This window comes from Chiloscyllium plagiosum, unplaced genomic scaffold (genome assembly GCF_037043375.1).
Source record: "Chiloscyllium plagiosum isolate Xiang-an unplaced genomic scaffold, Cpla_swu_hap1 HiC_scaffold_17, whole genome shotgun sequence".
Classification (NCBI taxonomy): Eukaryota; Metazoa; Chordata; class Chondrichthyes; order Orectolobiformes; family Hemiscylliidae; genus Chiloscyllium; species Chiloscyllium plagiosum.
Genome location: NW_028270155.1, coordinates 823,001 through 844,774, shown reverse-complemented (window position 1 = coordinate 844,774; position 21,774 = coordinate 823,001). Strand labels below are relative to the sequence as shown.

Genomic DNA, 21,774 nt, shown 5'->3' with positions numbered 1-21,774 from the left:
CACAACACTAAACCCCCCATTCTCTTAACTGGTTATTATCTGCCTCCAACTTTATAACAATGAAACACTCATTAAAATTACATCAACTTAATTTCAAAACCATAAAGTGGCTGTCGTCTTTGGTTCTTATTTTCTTCCTGCTGCAGATCTCCTTGGGTCGTTGTCTTTCTTTTTACTGCAAATAGATTTCATATGAAAAGGTACCTTTTGATAAAGAGTGTTTCCTAATTTCTTGGATCTGTGTTGATGGCAGTTGCTCTGTCCGATTTTTAGTGCCTCCCTCTTTTTATATCCCCAACATTGCATAGTCTCATTGGTTAGATGTTGGCAAAACAATAAATTCAAACCCAATTGGGTTTTAGTATCCTGGGGCATATTTTAAACTGTCGGGTTAAATTTGAATTGTGGTCAAAACAGCAACCAACTTGGGTATCCATTTCACAGCCAAATGTTACATATTTTCAATTTTCCAGTACACTCTAAGACTGCTATCTAGTCATCTAAGGCAGGTGCAGAATACCATTCACTCTCTCAAAGGTGCAGTACCCGCCTCCAACTTCAAAACTGTACATCTGAGGCTTTACAAAGCCATGGTCATACCACATTTAGAGTATTGTGAGCAATTTTGGGCCTTCAGGTAGGCTATACTGGACCAGGAGCGGATCCAGAGGAGGTTCACAAGAATGATCCCAGGAATTAAAGGCTTAACATATGAGGAACATTTGAGGACTCTGGAGCTATACTCAATGGAGTTTACAAGGATGAGGGAGGATCTAATTGAAACTTGCAGAATACTGAACAACTTGGACAAAGGGAAGAAATTTCCATTGATTGGAGAGACTAGGGCCCAAGGGCACAGCCTTAGAGTAAACAGAAGATCCTTTAGAACATAGAACAGCACAGAACAGGCCCTTCAGCCGACGATGTCGGCACTCACCCATCAGCGGAAACAGTTTCCTGCCTCCAGAGTGACCAATCCTTTAATAATCTTATATGTCTCAATCAGATTCCCTCTCAGTCTTCTTAACTCAAGGGTATACAAGCCCAGTTGCTCCAGTCTTTCAGCGTAAGGTAATCCCGCCATTCCAGGAATTGACCTCGTGAACCTACGCTGCACTCCCTCAATAGCAAGAATGTCTTTCCTCAAATTTGGAAACCAGAACTGCACACAGTACTCCCAGGTGTGGTCTCACCAGGGCCCTGTACAGCTGGAGAAGAGCCTCTTTGCTTCTATACTCAATCCCTCTTGTTATGAAGGCCAGCATGCTATTAGCCTTCTTCACTACCTGCTGTACCTGCATGCTTGCCTTCATTGACTGGTGTACAAGCCCATTCCTGAAGAAGGGCTTATGCCCGAAACGTCGATTCTCCTGTTCCTTAGATGCTGCCTGACCTGCTGCGCTTTTCCAGCAACACATTTTCAGACGTGGCGTACAAGAACACCCCGATCTCTTTGTACTGCCCCTTTACCTAAATTGATTCCATTTAGGTAGTAATCTGCCTTCCTGTTCATTTATCCAGATTAAACTGCATCTGCCATGCATCTGACCATTCACCTAACCTGTCCAGGTCACCCTGTAATCTCCTAACATCCTCCTCACATTTCACCCTGCCACCCAGCTTAGTCTCATCAGCAAATTTGCTAATGTTACTATTAATACCATCTTCTATATCATTAACATATATTGTAAAAAGCTGCGGTCCCAGCACTGATCCCTGCGGTACCTCACTGGTCACTGTCTGCCATTCCGAAATGGAGTCGTTTATCACTTCTCTTTGTTTCCTGTCAGCCAACCAACTTTCAATCCATGTTAGTACTTTGCCCCCAATACCATGCACCCTAACTTTGCTCACTAACCTCCTATGTGGGACTTAATCAAAAGCTTTCTGCAAGTCCAGGTACACTACATCTACTGGATCTCCCTCGTCCATCTTCAGAGTTACATCCTCAAAATATTCCAGAATATTAGTCAAGCATGATTTCCCCTTCATAAATCCATGCTGACTCTGACCTATCCTGTTACTACTATCCAGATGTGTCGTAATTTCATCCTTTATAATAGATTCCAGCATCTTTCCCACCACTGAGGTCAGACTAACTGGTCTATAATTTCCTGCTTTCTCTCTCCCACCTTTCTTAAAAAGTGGTACAACATTAGCCACCCTCCACTCTGCAGGAACTGATCCCAAATCTATCGAACTTTGGAAAATAATCGTCAACGCATCCACGATTTCTCAAGCTACCTCCTTCGGTACCCTGGGATATAGACCATCAGGCCCCGGGGACTTATCAACCTTCAGACCCAACAGTCTCTCCAACACAAATTCCTGGCAAATATAAATTCCCTTCAGTTCAGGTCCTTCAGCCACTGTTACCTCAGGGAGATTGCTTGTGTCTTCTCCAGTGAACACAGATCTGAAGTACCAATTCAATTCTTCTGCCATTTCTTTGTTCCCCGTAATATATTCCCCTGTTTCTGTCTTCAAGGGCCCAATTTTAGTCTTAATATGGTTATCCACTTTGGTGGCAAGAACAGGAAGGCAGATTACTACCTAAATGGAATCAATTTAGGTAAAGGGGCAGTACAAAGAGATCTGGGTGTTCTTGTACACCAGTCAGTGAAGGTAAGCATGCAGGTACAACAGGTAGTGAAGAAGGCTAATAGCATGCTGGCCTTCATAACAAGAGGGATTGAGTATAGAAGCGAAGAGGTTCTTCTGCAGCTGTACAGGGCCCTGGTGAGACCACACCTGGAGTACTGTGTGCAGTTCTGGTCTCCAAATTTGAGGAAAGACATTCTGGCAATTGAGGGAGTGCAGCGTAGGTTCACGAGGTCAATTCCTGGAATGGCGGGATTACCTTACACTGAAAGACTGAAGCGACTGTGCTTGTATACCCTTGAGTTTAGAAGACTGAGAGGGGATCTGATTGAGACATATAAGATTATTAAAGGATTGGACACTCTGCAGGCAGGAAACATGTTTCCGCTGATGGGTGAGTGCCGAACCAGAGGACACAGCTTAAAAATATGGGGTAGACCATTTAGGACAGAGATGAGGAGAAACTTCTTCACCCAGAGAGTGGTGGCTGTGTGGAATGCTCTGCCCAGAGGGCAGTGGAGGCCCAGTCTCTGGATTCATTTAAGAATGGCAGTGTGGAGGAACAGAGAGATCTTGGTGTGCAGGTACATAGATCCCTTAAAATGGCCACCCAAGTGGACAGGGTTGTTAAGAAAGCATATGGTGTTTTGGCTTTCATTAACAGGGGTACTGAGTTTAAGAGTCGTGAGATCTTGTTGCAGCTCTGTAAAACTTTGGTTAGACCGCACTTGGAATACTGTGTCCAGTTCTGGTCGCCCTATTATAGGAAAGATGTGGATGCTTTGGAGAGGGTTCAGAGGAGGTTTACCAGGATGCTGCCTGGAGTGGAGGGCTTATCTTATGAGGAGAGGTTGACTGAGTTCGGACTTTTTTAATTGGAGAAAAGGAGGTGAAGAGGGGACCTAATTGAGGTATACAAGAGAATGAGAGGCATTAATAGAGTCGATAGCCAGAGACTATTTCCCAGGGCAGAAATGGCTAACACGAGAGGTCATAGTTTTAAGCTGGTTGGAGGAAAGTATAGAGGGGATGTCAGAGGCGGGTTCTTTACACAGAGAGTTGTGAGAGCATGGAATGCGTTGCCAGCAGCAGTTGTGGAGGCAGGGTCATTGGGGACATTTAAGAGACTGCTGGGCATGCATATGGTCACAGAAATTTGAGGGTGCATACATGAGGATCAGTGGTCGGCACAACACCGTGGGCTGAAGGGCCTGTTCTGTGCTGTGCTGTTCTATGTTCTCTGTTCTAAAGAGTTGGATCGAGCTCTCAAGGATCGTGGAATGATGGGTTATGGAGATAAGTCAGGAACAGGATATTGATTAAGGATGATCAGCCATGATCATATTGAATGGTGGTGCAGGCTCAAAGGGCAGAATGGCCTACTCCTGCACCTATTGTCTATTGTCTAAATATAGGGTAGGGAAATGGGTCTGAGTGGGTTACGCTTTGGAGGGTTGGAATGGACTTGTTGGGCCGCAGGGCCTGTTTCCATACTGTAAGTAATCTAATCTTAAAAAAAAACTGCTCGACAACGATGAAGAAAGAGAATATAATCAGCAGGGTTCGTCAAGAAGAATGAGTAGATGTATTTGGATTTTTGGAAGGCATTCAAAAAGGTAACAAATAAGAGGAGTTCATGGAATTTGGGATATTGTGTTGTGATATGTTCAGGATAGATTAACACACAAGGCAAGAGTTGGGATCAGTGTGTCTTTTTCATGTTGGAAAGGCACAGGTTGTGGAATGCCATAAGCATCAGCCTGAGGTCTTCAGTTTTTAGATTAGACACGGGGAGAATGTGCAATCTCCACACAGACAGTTGCCCAAGGCTGGAATTGAACCTGGGACACTGGTGCTGTGGGGCAGCAATGTTACGATTTATACTTAATGACTAAGAAGAGGGGGCACAGTATGATGTATCCAAATTTGCTGATGGTAAAATAGATCAGAGGGCATGTTGCAATGAATAAATAAGGAATCTGCAAGGGGATATTAGTTAAGTGAATTGGAATTTCTATATGTGGAAATAGGCCCTTCAGCCCAACAAGTCCACACCGACCTTCTGAAGAGTAACCTACCCAGACCCATTCCCCTATTACTGTACATTTCCCCCTAACTGATGCATCTAACCTACACATCCCTGAACACTATTGGCAATTTAGCATGACCAGTTCACCTAACCTGCACATCTTTGAACTGTGGGAGGAAACCAGAGCATCCTCTTCCCCTCCCCAACCGGAAAACTGAGTGGGCATCAACTTGGCAGGTGGAATTTAATGTAGGAAAGTGATGCAATGATATGCAATTTGGTATGATGTACAAGACATGTATTTTGGTAGGAAGAATCAAAAGATAGACTCGTATTTAAATGGAGAGAGACTCCAAAAAAGTGCCTCACGGGAGAATCTGGGTGTACTTAGACATGAATCAGAAAAGGTTAGCATTTAGATGCAACAAATAATGAAGAAAGGAAAAGGTTTTTTTAGCCTTTATTGATAGAGGATTACAGTTTAAAAATAATTAAGGCTTGTTACAACTGTACAGAATAGTGGAGGTCGCGCTTGGAATGTTGTGGACAGTTTGGTCCCCATGCTTAAGAAAGGATTGGCATTAGAGGCAATTCAAAAGAGATTCACGAGACTGGTTCCTCAGATGAAGGAGGTGACCTATTAAGAGCAGCTAAGGAGATTAGGCCTTTATTTATTAATATCTAGAAAAATGATGGATGATCTTATCGAAATATGGAAGGTTCTTGAGGGGGCTTGACAGGCATGATGTTGAGAAGCTTTTTCCCACTCGTGGGGGCGTGTTGAAAAAGGGATGTAGGTTTAGAACACAGAGATACTTGTTTCAAACTGAAATAATCAAGAATTTCTTCTCCTGGACTGCTATTCTATGAGATTTTATTATCTGTGTACTTAAATGCAGGAAGACAGGAGTACAGTGAGAAGTGTACAAAGTTGCCATTCTACAGCACCATCTTAAAATACCACTCTTATCCAATTCCTTCATCTGATTGTGTTTGTTTTTTTGTTTAAGTTACTGACTTTTTATTGTTCACTAGAAGTTTTTTTTTGTCTATCAGCTCTGGTTGCCAGGAGATTATTTTGTGGTTCCTGCAGAAGTCTGAACCTCCAGTAGCTATGTTGGTGTTGAAGCAACTTGCAGGCCTGGCACAATCAAGTCCTGTCAAAAACCCGTTGTACCATTTTACAGCAGGTAGTGAGGGCGGTGTGAAGCTCACTGTGAAGGAGACTGTAAGGTAGGAAAGTTTTGCTGGTGGTTAATAATACCTGAAAGAATCAACAACTGACATGTTATTTCACATCTAACATTGTAAGCCATCTGTTGGCACTATATTTTCTCTGATACTAACTGATTTCTTGAAACCTCCATACTCAATGTCACCCAGAAGCATAAGGAACTCTCAGACATTTTTATCAAGGTTGAGTCCTGTGGTTCATCTGTCTCTGATAATTCATCTCTGATGGTTCTCTGTCCTAACCCATCACATGTTTCCAATAGTTGCCCTCCTGTTTCCTTGTTGGCCCTTGCCAAATCTATCAGTGCATAGAAACCATCTTCTGTTCTCTTTAGCCCATTTTCATTAAATTGTTGACCACCTAATGTTGCTCCTTGACCCCTGCATTCACTCCTATTGTTAAGGCTGTCCTCTCTTCAGGTATTGACTATCTCCCCTTCCACATGCTCCATAATCTCCTCCTCAAAAAATCACTCTTGACCCCCACCATTCCTGCAAACTACTGTTCTATTTCCATCCCCCTTTTCCTCATTGAAGTTCTCAAATGTATTGTTGTTTTCCAAATTAGTGTCCATACCTCACCAATTCCATCTATGAATCCCCAGAATTAGATTTTCATCTCTGCCACATCACTGAAACAGTCCTAACCATAGCCACAAATGACATCCTATATAACTGTACGAATGCACTCTACTGTAGCTGATTGATTTGTAGCCTTTGACATGCTTGATCACACAATCTTTCTCTATTGGTTCTCTGTCATCTGATCCCACTCATTTCGATTGAGCTGGTTTCAGAGAATCATTTGTAATGGTTTCTCCTCTTACATCTACAATGTTACCTCTAGTGTCTCAAAAGGATCCATCCTTGCACCCCCTCCCCTTCTAGTTCTTATCTTCATGCTGCCCCTGGGTAGCATATTCATGTGAAGGGGTTCCACAAGGACACTGATGAAACCCAGACTTGTGTCACCACCTGTCCAGAACTTGTCTCTGAAGCTGTGTTTTTACTTTAATCAGTGATGAAGATGAGACTTTGTATGAGAAAGTGTCCTCAGAGCAGTGGCGGATTGAGTGCCTGGCACAGTTACTGAGCAATCTTCAGGAGAGCAACCTTACAGGAGATTTCTTCATTGAGTGTCTGAAGGTCAGTGACACGGTGCATCAAGTTATCTCTTCCCTTCATATTTCTGAAGGAGTACCAGGGGACAGTTGAACTGGGAATCAGGCAGAGAGAAGCGTCAAGTTTCATCTGACGATAAGTTCCTGTTATAAAAGTAACACCGCGGAACCTGTGAATAGAGATTGTCAGATTTTGCCAGAAATGAAATGCAGTGAGTTCTTACAATATGGGATGAATTAGAATTTAAAAAAAAATTCATTTGTGAGGTGTGGGTGTCTCTGATGGGGCCAGCACTTATTGCCAATCTCTTGTTGTCCTTCAGAAGGTGAGCTACCTTCTTGAACTGCTGCAGTGTGTTTGGTGTTGATGAACCCATAATGTGGCCAGGGATAGAATTTTAAGCCAGCAGTGCTGAAGGAACCATCAAAGTCAGGATGGTGAGTCGCTTGGTGGTGTTCCATATATTTGAAACTTTATTGCTGGAACAGCACAGCAGGTCAGGCAGCATCCAGAGAACAGGAGATTCGACGTTTCAGGCACAGGCCCTTCTTCAGGAATGGCCTGTGCCCGAAACGTCGAATCTCCTGTTCCCTGGATGCTGCCTGACCTGCTGTGCTGTTCCAGCAATAAAGTTTCAACTTTGATCTCCAGCATCTGCAGACCTCACTTTCTCCTTCCATATATTTGCCCTTGTCCTTCTAGATGGAAGTGATTATGGGTTTGGAACATGTCCACGGAGCCTTGGTGAATCATCTGCAGTGCATCTTGAGATGATATATACTGCTGAGCATCGATGGTGGAGGGAGTCAATATTTGTTTGTTGTGCCAGTTAAGTGGGACAATTGGGAAATATTCTGTCACACTTCTGACTTGTGCCTTGTAGATAATGAACAGACTTTAGGGAATCAGGAGGTAGTTAGTCACTGCAGCATTCCTAGCTTCTGACCTGCTCTTGTAGCCAGAATATTTATATGCCTGATCCAGTTTAGTTTCTAATCAATAGTAACCCCAGGATTTGGTGATAGTGAGTCTGTTGAATGTCAAAGGGTGATGGTTAGATTCTTTCTTGTTGGAGATGGTCAGTGCCTGGCACTATTACTTGCAACTTGAAAGTACAAACCTGGATATTGTCCAGATCTTGCCGAACGAGTGAATATTTCCACGTCTGACCTCATGATGGAGAGAAGATTGTTGATGAAACTGTTGGCGATGTTACACCTTTGGAACTCTTGACCTCTGACAACGACAACCATTTTCTTTTGTGTGAGGTACAACTGCAAGCAATGGAAAGTTTTCTCCTCCTTCCATTGATTCCCATAGTGTTGTTAGGGCTCCTAATGTCACACTTACTTGAATACAGTCTTGATGTCAAGGGCTGTCACTCTGGAATTCAGCTTTGTCCACATTTCAATCAAGACTGTAATGAGGTCAGGAGTTGAGTGGCCTTGGCAGAACCCAAATTGAGTATCAGTAAACTGGTAATTGCTGAGTAAGTGCTGCTTCATTGTACTGTTGATGGTACCTTCCAACACTTTAATGATTGCGAGTACACTGATGGGGTGATAATTGGCTAGATTGGGACAGGCATACTTTTGTTTCAGGGCACATCTGGACAGCTTTTCATTGTTTGGTAGATGCTAGTGTTGTAGATGTACTGAAGCAGTTTTTCTTTGAAGTCGGCGTTATATGTAGCTAGGGTGATTAGGAAGGCACTTCGCACACTTGCCTTCATTGCTCAGACCTCTGAGTATAGGAGTTGGGACATCTTGTTGAGATGGTACAGGATTTTGGGTAAGGCATCATCTGGAGTACTGTGTCTAGTGTTATGAAGATGTGGGCATGTTGTACCTTTGAGAGAGCTAAAAGCTAGCAGTGACAGCAGCAAGTGTTCTCAGTAAGATACAATGTAACGTGCTCCAGCTACTGGGTTAACTCGGGTAGCTGGTTGCCTGGAAACGACCAAACAGATTCGAATTAGGCCAATCAGTTTAAATTATACCCCAAAAAATACCAAACTTCAATCCAGTTTGAATTTAGTATATTGACAAACTTAAAAGCAAATGACACAATCTGATGGTTTGGGGTAGAAGGCCGGAGAGAGTTGAACAGTTGAGAGGAGAACTGCCAAGCTACCCACATGTAAAGACCGCCTGAGAAATAACTGTCTTAAAGGTACCTTCGTCGATCAGTAACCTGTGAAGTAGAATTCCCAAGAAGAAGAAATGAAGACAGGAATCAAAAGAGAACCGAAAGCTGCCTGGTTTTGAGATGAGAAGTTTTGTTTTGTAAATCTTGATTGGAAGTTTTATCGGACTAATATTGTAGAAGGGGAAGGTAAAAGATAGGTTAGTGGAAGGGGTTGTAAATAGTTGTTAGTTAATTATTCTCTGTTATACTTTAAGAAATAAAATTCTTAATTTTTACTTTAAGTAGTTCTTGGCCTCTCAAATTTTCACAGATTACTGCACGGGATAAATCTTTTCTGAGTTGCTGCTTTAAATTAAGCAGGAGTGTTTACCCTGTATAGTAACACGAGTTATGGTCACCCTATTTTAGAAAGGATATTATTAAGCTGGAGAGAGTTTAGAAAAGATTTACCAGGAATGGAGGGTTTTAGTTATGAGGAGAGGCTGGAATTTTATTCTCAGAAGTGTAGGAAGTTAAGGTGTAACCTTGAGGTTTATAAAGTCATGAGGGTTCCAGATAAGTGAATGGCAGATGTCTTTTCCCTAGGGTGGGGGACTTCAAGATTAGGTAGCATACTTTTAAGGTGAGAGGAGAAAGATTTTTAAGAAACACGAGCTGTAATTTTTTTAAACACAGTAGTTCATGCGTGAACTACTGACTGTGTATACCACTGCCACTACCTACACTCAGTGCAATCTGTCCCATTGGCAGGACAATGTGTCTAGTCTGTGAGATAGCTCTCTCAATTTTGGCACAAGAGGGTAAGGATTGGTACTTAGGCATATGATATTGCTATTACTGAGACTTGGTTGAGGGAAGGGCATGATCAGTAACTAAAGATCCCAGGATATAGATGCTTCAGGTGGGATAGGGAAGGGGTAAAAGGGATGGAGGAGTTGCATTACTGTTCAGAGAGAATATCACAGCTGTGCTGAAGGAGGGCATTATGGAGGACACGAGCAGTAAGACAATATGGGCAGACCTCAGAAAAAGGAAGGGTGCAGTAACAATGTTCGGGCTGTACTACAGGCCTCCAAACAGCGAGCGTGAGATAGAGGTACAATAATGTAAACAGATTATGTCAAGATGGAGCAGAATTTGTAAGGAACTTCCAGGAGGATTTTGTACAGCAGTATGTAAATAGTCCAACTTGGGAAAGGTAGCTGTGCTGATGAAGCAGCGCTCCGTAAGTTAGTGCTTCCAAATAAACCTGTTGCACTATAACCTAGTGTGATTTTCAACTTTGTCCAGGTAATTTTAGACCAGTGAGCCTGACGTCAATGGTACAGAAGCTGCTGGAGAAAATACTGAGGGATAGGATCTATTCCCATTTGGAAGAAAATGGATTTATCAGTGATAGGCAACATGGTTTTGTGCAGGGAAGGTCATGTCTTACCAACTTAATAGAATTCTTTGAGGAAGTGACAAAGTTGATGGATGAGAGAAGGGCTGTAGTTGTCATATACATGGACTTCAGTAAGGCGTTTGGTAAGGTTCCCCATGGTAGGCTGATGGTGAAAGTGAAGTTGCATGGAATCCACGGTGTACTAGCTAGATGGATAGCGGACTACCGAGGCAGCAGGAGACAGAACATAGTAGTTGAAGGGAGTTTCTCAAAATGGAGAACTGTGACCAGTGGTGTTCCACAGGAATCAGTACTGAGACCATTGTTGTTTGTGATATATGTAAGTGATCTGGAAGAAGGTATAGGTGGTCTGATTAACAAGTTTTCAGATGACAATAAGACTGGTGGAGTAGCAGATATTGAAGGGGACTGTCAGAGAATACTGTAGAAAATAGATTGAAGAGTTGGGTGGAGAAATGGCAGGTAGAGTTCAATCTGGGCAATGTGAGGTGATGCATTTTGGAAGATCCAATTCTCGAGCAAACTGTACACTAAGTGGAAAAGCCCTACGGAAAAGTGTACAGAAAAATCTGGGTGTACAGGTCCATTGTACCCTGAAGGTGCCAACGCAGGTCAATAGAGTGGTCAAGAAGGCATATGGCATGCTTTCCTTCATCGGATGGGGTACTGAATACAAGAGTTGGCAGGTCATGTTACATGCTCATTGCTGATGAAGAGCATATGCTGGAAACGTCGATTCTCCTGCTGCTTGGATGCTGCCAGACTGGCTGTGCTTTTCCAGCACCACACTCTTCAATTCTGATCTCCAGCATCTGCAGTGCTCACTTTCTTCGAGGTCATGTTACAGTTGTACAGGACTTTGGTTCGGCCATGTTTGGAATTCTGTGTCGCCGTATTACCAAAGGGGTGTGGATGCTTTGGAGAGGTGCAGAGGAGGTTCACCAGGATGTTGCCTGGTATGGAGAGCACGAGCTATGAAGAGAGGTTGAGTAGTTTAGGATTATTTTTGTTTGAAAGAAAGAGGTTGAGGGGGGACCTGACTGAGGTCTACAAAGTCATGCGAGATATAGACAGGAGGATAGCAAGTAGCTTTTTTCCAGAGTGGGGGACTCAATTACTAGGGGTCAGGAGTTCAAGGTGAGAGGGTAAAAGTTTAAGGGAGATATGCATGAAAGTTCTCTATGCAGAGGGTGGTGGGTGCCCTGAATGTATTGCCGGTAGAGGTGGGCATGATAGCGTCATTTAAGATGTATCTAGACATTACATGAATGGGCAGGGAGCAGAGGTATACAGATCCTTTGAAAACAGGCGACAGGTTTAGATAGAGGATCTGGATTGGCGCAGGCCTGGAGGGCTGATGGGCTTGGTCCTGTGCTGTATTTTCCTTTGTTCTTTGACTTTGCTGGCTTGGCAGATCTGAGTTTATCATTGATCCATTCTGTTTCTACGAGATGCAGGCATCTCTGACTTGGCCAGTACTTATGCCCATCTCTAATGCTGTACAGAACATAGAACATAGAAAAATACAGCGAAGTACAGGCCCTTTGGCCCTCGATGTTGCGCCGATCCAAGCCCACCTAACCTACACTAGCCCACTATCTTCCATATGCCTATCCAATGCCCGTTTAAATGCCCATAAAGAGGGAGAGTCCACCACTGCTACTGGCAGGGCATTCCATGAACTCAAGACTCGCTGAGTAAAGAATCTACCCCTAACATCTGTCCTATACCTACCACCCCTTAATTTAAAGCTATGCCCCCTCGTAATAGCTGACTCCATACGTGGAAAAAGGTTCTCATGGTCAACCCTATCTAAACCCCTAATCATCTTGTACACCTCTATCAAGTCACCACTAAACCTTCTTTTCTCCAAAAAGTCTTAGCTTGTCCAACTTCTCCCTATGACTCAGACCATTCAGTTCTGGCAACATCCTTGTAAACTTCTCAGAACATAGAACAGTACAGCACAGAACAGGCCCTTCAGCCCACGATGTTGTGCCGACTATTGATCCTCATGTATGCACCCTCAAATTTCTGTGACCATATGCATGTCCAGCAGTCTCTTTAAATGTCCCCAATGACCTTGCTTCCACAACTGCTGCTGGCAACGCATTCCATGCTCTCACAACTCACTGTGTAAAGAACCTGTCTCTGACATCCCCTCTGTACTTTCCTCCAACCAGCTTAAAACTATGACCCCTCGTGTTAGCCATTTCTGTCCTGGGAAATAGTCTCTGGCTATCGACTCTATCTATGCCTCTCGTTATCTTGTATACCTCAATTCGGTCCCCTCTCCTCCTTTTCTCCAACGAAAAATGTCTGAGTTCAGTTAACTTCTCTTCGTAAGATAAGCCCTCCAGTCCAGGCAGCATCCTGGTAAACCTCCTCTGAACCCACTCCAAAGCATCCACATCTTTCCTATAATAGGGCAACCAGAACTGGACGTGGTATTCCAAGTGCGGTCTAACTAAAGTTTTATAGAGCTGCAACAAGATCTCATGACTCAAACTCAATCCCCCTGTTAATGAAAGCCAAAACACCATATGCTTTCTTAACAACCCTGTCTACTTGGGTGGCCATTTTAAGGGATCTGTGTACCTGCACCCCAAGATCCCTCTGTTCCTTCACACTGCCAAGAATCCTACCCTTAATCCTGTACTCAGCTTTCAAATTCAACCTTCCAAAATGAATCACCTTGCATTTATCCAGGTTGAACTCCATCTGCCACCTCTCAGCCCATCTCTGCATCCTGGAAAAGCGCAGCAGGTCAGGCAGCATCCAGGGAACAGGAGAATCGACGTTTCGGGCATAAGCCCTTCTTCAGGAAGAAGGGCTTATGCCCGAAACGTCGATTCTCCTGTTCCCTGGATGCTGCCTGACCTGCTGCGCTTTTCCAGCAACACATTTCCAGCTCTGATCTCCAGCATCTGCAGACCTCACTTTCTCCCCATCTCTGCATCCTGTCAATGTCCTGCTGCAGCTTACGACAGCCCTGTACATCTCCAACCTTTGTGTCATCTGCAAACTTGCTGATCCTTCAATCCCCTCATCCAAATCATTAATAAAAATTACAAACAATAGAGGCCCAAGGACAGAGCCCTGTGGAACACCACTCACCACTGACTTCCAGGCAGAATATTTTCCTTCTACTACCACTCGCTATCTTTTGTTGGCCAGCCAATTCTGTATCCAAACAGCTAAGTTCCCCTGTATCCCATTCCTCCTGACCTTCTGAATGAGCCTACCATGGGGAACCTTATCAAATGCCTTTCTGAAGTCCATATACGCCACATCCACAGCTTGACCCTCATAAACATTTCTAGTCATATCCTCAAAGAACTCGATAAGGTTTGTGAGGCATGACCTGCCCCTCACAAAGCCGTGCTGACTGTATTTAATCAAGCCATGCTGTTCCAGATGGTCACAAATCCTATCCCTCAGAATCCTTTCTAACACCTTGCAGATGACAGACGTGAGACTTACTGGTCTGTAATTGCCGGGGATTTCCCTATTTCCTTTCTTGAAGAGAGGAATTACATTTACCTCTCTCCAGTCTTCAGGTATGACTCCAGTGGAGAGCGAGGATGCAAAAATCTTCACAAGTGGCGAAGCAATTGCATTTCTCGTTTCCCAAAGCAGCCGTGGACAAATCTGGTCCGGGCCTGGTGACTTGTCAATCTTAATGTTTGACAAAATTTTCAGCACATCAGCTTCCTCTATCTCTATCCATTCCAGCATGCACACCTGCTCTTCAAAAGGTTTCATTCACTACAAAGTTCGTTTCTTTCGTAAAGACAGAAGCAAAAAACCCATTTAGGGCTTCCCCTACCACCTCAGACTCCACACGCAAGTTCCCTATGCTATCCCTGATCGGCCCTACTCTTTCTTTGACCATTCTCTTATTTCTCACATAAGTGTAAAATGCCTTTGTGTTCTCCCTAATCTGTTCTGCCAAGCTTTTCTCGTGCCCCCTCCTGGCTCTCCTCAGACCATTTTTGAGCTCCTTCCTCACCTGCCTGTAATCAAGAGCTGAGCTTGACCCTAGCTACCTCCACCTTATGTAAGTTACCTTCTTCCTTTTGACGAGAAGCTCCACCGCTCTCGTCATCCAAGGTTCCTTTATCTTACCCCTTCTTGTCTGTCTCAGAGGGACATATTTATTCATCACTCGCAACAACTGTTCCTTAAACAGTCTCCACATGTCTATAGTGCCTTTACCATGGAACAATTGCTCCCAATCCATGCTTCCTAACTCATGTCTAATCGCATCATAGTTTCCTCTTCCCCAATTAAAAATCCTCCCATTTTGCCTAATCCTCTCCTTCTCCTCTTCTTCTTCTGCACTCTTTCCAGTTTAATAACATCCTTCTTATCAGGTGATTAAAACTGAACACGATACTCCAAGTACGGCCTCACCAAAGTCCTGTATAACTGCTACATAACCTCCGAACTTCTAAACTCAGTGCCCTGAAGGCCAGTGTGCCAAAAGCCTCCTTCACTGCCCTGTCTACCTCTGACTCCACTTTCAGAGAACCATGCATTTGAACTCCAAGGTCCCTCTGCTGCACTACACACCTTAAGGCGCTACCATTCACCATGAAACTCCTACCTTGATTTGACTTTGCAAATTGCAAGACCTCACACTTATCTAGATTAGACTCCATTTACCGTTTCTCGGCCCACTTCCATAGTTGATAAAGATCCTGCTGCAATTTCTGATAAAAACCTGGAATTTGAAAGCTGGCCTAAATGTGACCATGTAGCCACTGATGATTGCTATAATAGTGAATCAGATGACTTATGCCTACAGCAACAGAAATCTGTTGTCTGTGTTTGGTTTAGCTTAGTAACAGTGAGGACGGTTACCAAGGTAGTCAAATCAAGGTAGGAGTTTCATGGTGAATGTAGCAGTTATAGAGGACATTGGTGAGGCTGTACTTGGAGTATCATGTTCAGTTTTGATCACCTGATAGGAAGGATGTTATTAAACTGGAAAGAGTGCAGGAGAAATTTACAAGGATGTTGCCAGGACTGAATGGTCTGAGTTAGAGGGAGAGGTTGGACAAGCTAAGACTTTTCTGTAAAGCATAGCAGACTGACAGGGGACCTTATAGAGGTGTGAATCGGGTGGATGCACTCACATTGTTTTTTCCCAAGGTTGTGGAGTCAAGGACTAGAGAGCATCCCTTTAGGTAAAAGGGGAAAGAATAAAAGGGAACCTGGTGGTCAGCTTTTTCACATAGAGGGTGGTATGCATAAGAAAGAGCTGCCAGCGGGAGTGGTTGAGGTGGATTCATTAACAACATTTAAAAGGCATTTGTACAAATACATGGATAGGAAAGGATTAGAAGGATTTGGGCCAAGTGCAGGGAAATAGGGTTAGCGTGAACGGGCATTCTGGTTGGCATGGACCAGTTTGGGTCAAAGGGCCTGTCTCCCTGCTGTAGGATCTTATGACTCTGTGATTACTACTCCAGTTACGATATCACTATACAATTGCCTCCTAATCGCCTGTTTGATCCTTCGGTGAAACTATTTTGTTTTCTTTCATTTTGTTGAAGGTGTCAACTTTTGCTTCACCCAAGTGGCTTTTGATACTGAGAACCTGATCCTGTATCCCGACATCAGAGATCACCTACACACACACGAGCCAGCAAACTTTCCTTCTCCTTAGCTCTGGAGAGAATATACCTGTTGTGGCCTTAATGTTTGAATTCCAACTTTGAATATTGTCTGAAATTAGTGAATGGCACAAAGTTTGGAGCTGTCTGGTTAGTGTGGCCCAGCTGTGCACACACACTTTGACTGTTCTCCATTGAAGCAGGTTGATGGGTTCACTGAAAGTAGTGAAGTGTATAATTCCATGTGCCCCTTTCCCAGGGGTGTTTCATGCAATTCTTCAGAAAACCTCTCAATGTTGTCATGTATCCTGTCCTTGGTTGTAATCCTGGATGGCTCAGGATGTGTCACGATCTTTACAAAAAGGTTGGTTGCCACAAATGTGAGCAGTGAAGTTAGGACCCAGTCAATAGAGTGATCCAGGACTTGGACAGCAGCAATGGAAAAGAGAGCAGAAAGTTTTTGGAAGTAAGCTTGTTCTATGTGCGCTTCTTTTATTGGCTAAAAATGGAGCATCACTGCTAGTGCAATGAGGAGCCATATTGAGTTCAGCAGTAACAGTTAATGTTAGGGGAAAGAATGACAAAGTGCTTTGAAGAGGTGTGATATGTGTGAATGGTTTTGGACAATGGTGGAAAGATGCAGACTCTGGGTAAGGTAATGTGTGTGTCTATTTTTCAGGGTCTTACATGTTTAGCAGGAGAAATGGATGACAGGCTTGCAACAAGCCGTACTAATGGTTTGCCTGAATGGGAGCAGCAGGAACAGCAGTTAGTCACCTTGCAACTCATTGCTGTATTGTGTGAGAGATTTGGTCATCTCGCCCTCAACAATACTGTGCACGTGAGTTCCACAATTTCTCAACTACTCTATGTCAAAGCACTGCAGTCCCGGAACCCAAAACTGTACTCTTTGGGGAGCGCTAACAGTCTTAGCATTGAATTAAGAGTTGTCTGTGAGAGCTGAGTACTTGGCTTTCTGCAAGAGCAGGGCACCAGTACTGCATATAGCGTGCTTTGGGAGACTGCTACTGGATATAGAGGCATTTCTGTGAGAGTTGGATAACCTGGATGCAGTGTGTATTGGGTGACCATCTTTCATTTAATATGTGAATAAAAGTGAAAATAAATGTTTCCTGAAGTGAGTATTAAATGCACTCATGTCAAGCAACCATGGAGCTTCTAAAACCATAAGAAATAGGAACTGGAGTAGGCCATTCCACCCCTTGAGCCTCTCTGCTATTCAATAGGATCATGGCTGATTGGTGTTCATATTCACTTTCCAGCCTTTTCCCTGTAACCCTTGATTTCCCTGCTTATCAAGAAAGTATCTCAGCCTTAAGTATACACAAAGACTCTGCCCTAACAGCTCTCTGTGGCAAAGCATTCCACAGACTCTCAACTCAGAAGAAATTTCTCCTGACTGTATCTCAGTCTTAAATTGGCACCTTTTTATTCTGAGACTGTGGCCTCCGGTCCTAGACTTGTCCATGAAGGAAAATATCCAATCAGCATTTATCATGTCAAGGGGAGAAAGTGAGGTCTGCAGATGCTGGAGATCAGAGCTGAAAATGTGTTGCTGGAAAAGCGCAGCAGGTCAGGCAGCATCCAGGGAACAGGAGAATCGACGTTTCGGGCATAAGCCCTTTCCTGAAGAAGGGCTTATGCCCGAAACGTCGATTCTCCTGTTCCCTGGATGCTGCCTGACCTGCTGCGCTTTTCCAGCAACACATTTTCAGCATTTACCATGTCAAGCCCTTACGAATCCTATACCTTTCAATGACAACACCTCTCATTCTTCTAAACACCAGTGAGTAGAGTCACAACCTGTTTAATCTTTATTCATAATCCCTCCATACCAGGTATCATCCTAATGAACCTTTTCTGACCCACCTCCAGTGAAATTTCCTTAAATAAGGGGACCGAAACTGCTCCCAGTACTCCAGCTGTGGTCACACCAGCACCCTTTTGTATAGTTGCAGTAAGACTGCCTTGGAGAAGGTGAGGACTGCAGATGCTGGAGATCAGAGTCAAGAGTGCAGTGCTGGAATATAGCGGGTCAGGCTGCATCTGAGGAGCAGGACTCCCTACCATTACACTCCATCTCCCTTGAAATAAGGGCCATCATTCCATTAGCCTTCCTGATTACCTGCTGTACATCTGTGCTAGCTTTCTAAGTTTCATGCACTTGTATCTCCAAGTCCCTTTGTGTTGCAGCTTTCTGTAGTTTTACTCCAGTGGAATTATACTTTTTTTAGGTTCTCCCTTCAAAGATGAACAACTTCACATTTTCCCACAGCCATTTTGTGGCAACTTTAGACCAAATAAAGGATGAACTAATTTCTGTGTTGAGTGTTAACCAAGACCCAGTATTCTATGAGTTCCAAACCTAGGCCCCTGTTCACTTCGCCTGAAACTGAAAATTAATATAGACATTGATGAGATGAAGGAACAACACTGAGTACTGCATTGGGGCAAGTTGATCATTCCTTGTACCATGAGGTTTTGTACACTTGTTTCACTGAGAATAGGATTGTGTCTCCAGATACGTAAGCAGCACAGTACAGACTTCTGTGCCATCCATATCAATAACATGCCTGATCAGTGCTTTGTTACTGATACAAAGCAACATTTAAAAATAAAGCCAGTCATTTAATACTGGGTTTGTTTGACATGGAGTCAGAAATGGATTGAAGAGCATTACATTGTGTATTACACTGTGGCCTACGTGTGCATTATGGGTACAGTGGTAGTAAATAAAAGGGTAGGGCGCATTGGCTCAATGGAGGCTGATCTGGCACAGGGACTGGCATTCTTCGTAATACAGTGTAGTACTATGTAATTGTTTTAAAAATGCAGATTCTCATTTGTTATAAGCTCTTTCATGAGACAGAAGATTTAAAATTTTGAAAATAGAGAAGTTGAGCACAGAACAGGCCCTTTGGCCCACAATGTTGTGCCGAGGATTGTTCCTAACCTAAGATAAAATAATCTAAGCTACGCACCCCTCAATTCACTGCTGTCCACGTGCATGTCCAGCAGTCACTTAATGACACAACTTCCACCACCACCGCTAGCAATGCATTCCATGCATTCACAACTCTCTGCGTAAAGAATGTAACTCTATACCTTTCTCCTAATATCTTAAAACAATGATAACTTGTGCCAGTCAGTCCTGCCGTGGGGAGAAGTCTCTGGCTATTGACTGTATCCAAGCCTCTCATTACCTTGTACACCTCAATCAGGTTACCTCTCTTCCTCCTCCTCTCCAGAGAGAAAAGTCCGAGCTTAATCAACCTCTCTTCGTAAGACAAGCCCTCCAGTCCAGGCAGCATCCTGGTAAACCTTCTTTGCACTTTCAGCAAGGCTTCCGTATCTTTCTTATAATAGGGCAACCAGTGTGATTTCACCTGGGTCTTGCAGAGCTGCAGCAAGACCTTGTGGCTCTTAAACTCGATTCCCCTGTTACAGAAGGCCAAAACACCATATGGTTTCTTAACGACCCTATCCACTTGGGTGGCAACTTTGAGGGATCAATGCACTTGAACACCAAGATCCCTCTGTTTCTCCACATTGCCAAGAATCCTGCCTTTAATCCTATACTCAGCATTCAAGTTCGACCTTCCAAAATGCATCACTTCGAATTTATCCAGGTTGACCTCCATCTATCATTTCTCAGCCCAGCTCTGCATCCTGTCTGTTGCAGTGCAGCCTGCAATAGCCCTCGATACTATCAATGGCACCTCCAACCTTTGTGTCATCTGCAAATTTACTAAATCTCCCCTCAACTTCCTCATCCAAGTGATTTATAAAAACTACAAAGAGCAGAGACCCAAGAACAGAGCCCTGCGGGACACCATTTACCACTGACCTCCAGGCAGAATACTTTCCATCTACAAAAACTCTCTGCCTTCTGTCAGCCAACCAATTCTAAATCCAGACAGCCAAATCTCCCTGTAGCCCATTCCTCCTGATTTTATGAATGAGCCTACCATGGGGAACCTTATCAAATGCCCTTGCTGAAGTCCATATATATCACATCCATTGATCGACCTTCATGGACCTGTCTCGTCACCGCCTCAAAGAACTCAATAAGATTTGAGGCATGACCTGCCCCTCACACAGCCATGCTGACTGCCTTTAATCACTCTATGCTTTCCCAAATAGTCATAAATCCTATCTTTCAGAATTCTTTCCAAAGCCTTGCTGACCACAGATGTAAGACTGACTGGTCTGTAATTGCCAGGGATTTCCCTATTCCCCTTCTTGAAAAAGAGGAATAACATTCACCTCCATCCAATCCTCTTGGTACGACTCCCATGGAGAGTGAGGAAGCAAAGATCTTTGCCAGTAGCTTAGCAACCTCCTTTCTCGCTTCCCGGAGTAACCTAGGATAAATCTGGTCTGGGGACTTATCAATCTTAATGTTTGCCAAACTTTCCAGCACATCAACTTCATCAGTCTTGATCTGTTTCCCAGCTCCTCAAAGTTCTCATTCACAGCAAGGTCCCTTTCCTCAGTGAAAACTGATGCAAAAAACTCACTTAGGGCTTCCCCTATCTGCTCAGACTCCATGCCCAAGTTCCCCACGCTATCCCTGACCGGTCCTACCTTCTCCCGGATCATTCTCTTATTCCTCATGTATGAGTAAAATGCCTTTGGGTTCTCCCCAATCCGTCCTGCCAAGTCTTTTTCATGGGCCCTCCTGGCTCTCCTCAGTCAATTTCTGAGCTCCTTTCTAGTAAGCCTGTAATTCACCAAAGCTGTGCTAGATTCTTGCTTTCTCCATCTTAAGTAAGCTGCCTTCTTCCTTTTGACGAGAAGCTCCTCTGTTCTTGTCATCCAAGGCTCCTTAATCTTGCCCCTTTTTACCTGTCTCAGAGGAACAAATTTGTACGTCACTCGCAACAATTGCTCCTAAACAGTCTCCACATGTCTGTTGTGTCCTTTCTGTGGAACAATTGCTCCCAGTCTGTACTTTGCAACTCCTTTCTGATAGCATCATAATTTCCTTTTCCCCAATTAAATATCTTCCCTTGGTAACTGCTCCTTTCCCTCTCCAAGGCTTTGGTCAATAAGTATCAAAAGGTGATAAAGACTGATCCTTCATCACCTTTGTGAAAGGGAGAGTTGCTTCATGAGATACCTGGAGTGCTGTTAATAACCAACAGAATCAGAAATCATCTTTTTTTTGCTGCATCTTCTGTATTAACATAGTTGTGCTGCAGGTCATTGAGTTTGTCATTGCAACATTGGATCGTTGCTGCATGAACTTGACTCATCGAACTGAGGAGACTGTAGAAGCACAGACACTAAGTATGGGAATGGGACTTATAGCAGCCATGCTGGGAGGAGCTGTCCAGGTGAGTGAGCAAAGAAAAGAGAGAATGTGTAAGCATGGTTTTACATGATTTATGCTGAAGCAAGATTCTCTTTACATCAGTGGGCAATTTTGTACCAAATCATATAACTGCACTTAATCCATAAAACCTGGGGTTGGTTCCAGTTAGAGGTGCTCATGCTGCACACTTAGAGGCATGGCATATTCCTTGCACTCCTTGTCTTCCTACTGTTATTTACCCTTCGATATTCCCTTGTTCCCTCTTACAATTCCCACC

At 43.7% G+C, this 21,774-nt stretch overlaps 1 protein-coding gene across 5 annotated transcripts in view; it reads left to right on the top strand.

The window, feature by feature from the left end:
- tango6 (transport and golgi organization 6 homolog (Drosophila)) overlaps window positions 1-21,774 on the top strand; it is a 207,085-nt gene that overhangs the window by 102,425 nt on the left and 82,886 nt on the right. For all 5 annotated transcript variants that reach the window (XR_015759906.1, XM_043706471.2, XM_043706470.2 and 2 more), the window contains exons 9-12: window positions 5,687-5,863; window positions 6,883-7,009; window positions 16,839-17,000; window positions 21,385-21,519. Coding sequence is in view for 4 of the 5 variants with exons in the window: in XM_043706471.2 (XP_043562406.2) it covers window positions 5,687-5,863; window positions 6,883-7,009; window positions 16,839-17,000; window positions 21,385-21,519 (601 nt within the window). In the remaining variant the exon portion in view is untranslated. The remainder of the gene's footprint in view (window positions 1-5,686; window positions 5,864-6,882; window positions 7,010-16,838; window positions 17,001-21,384; window positions 21,520-21,774) is intronic.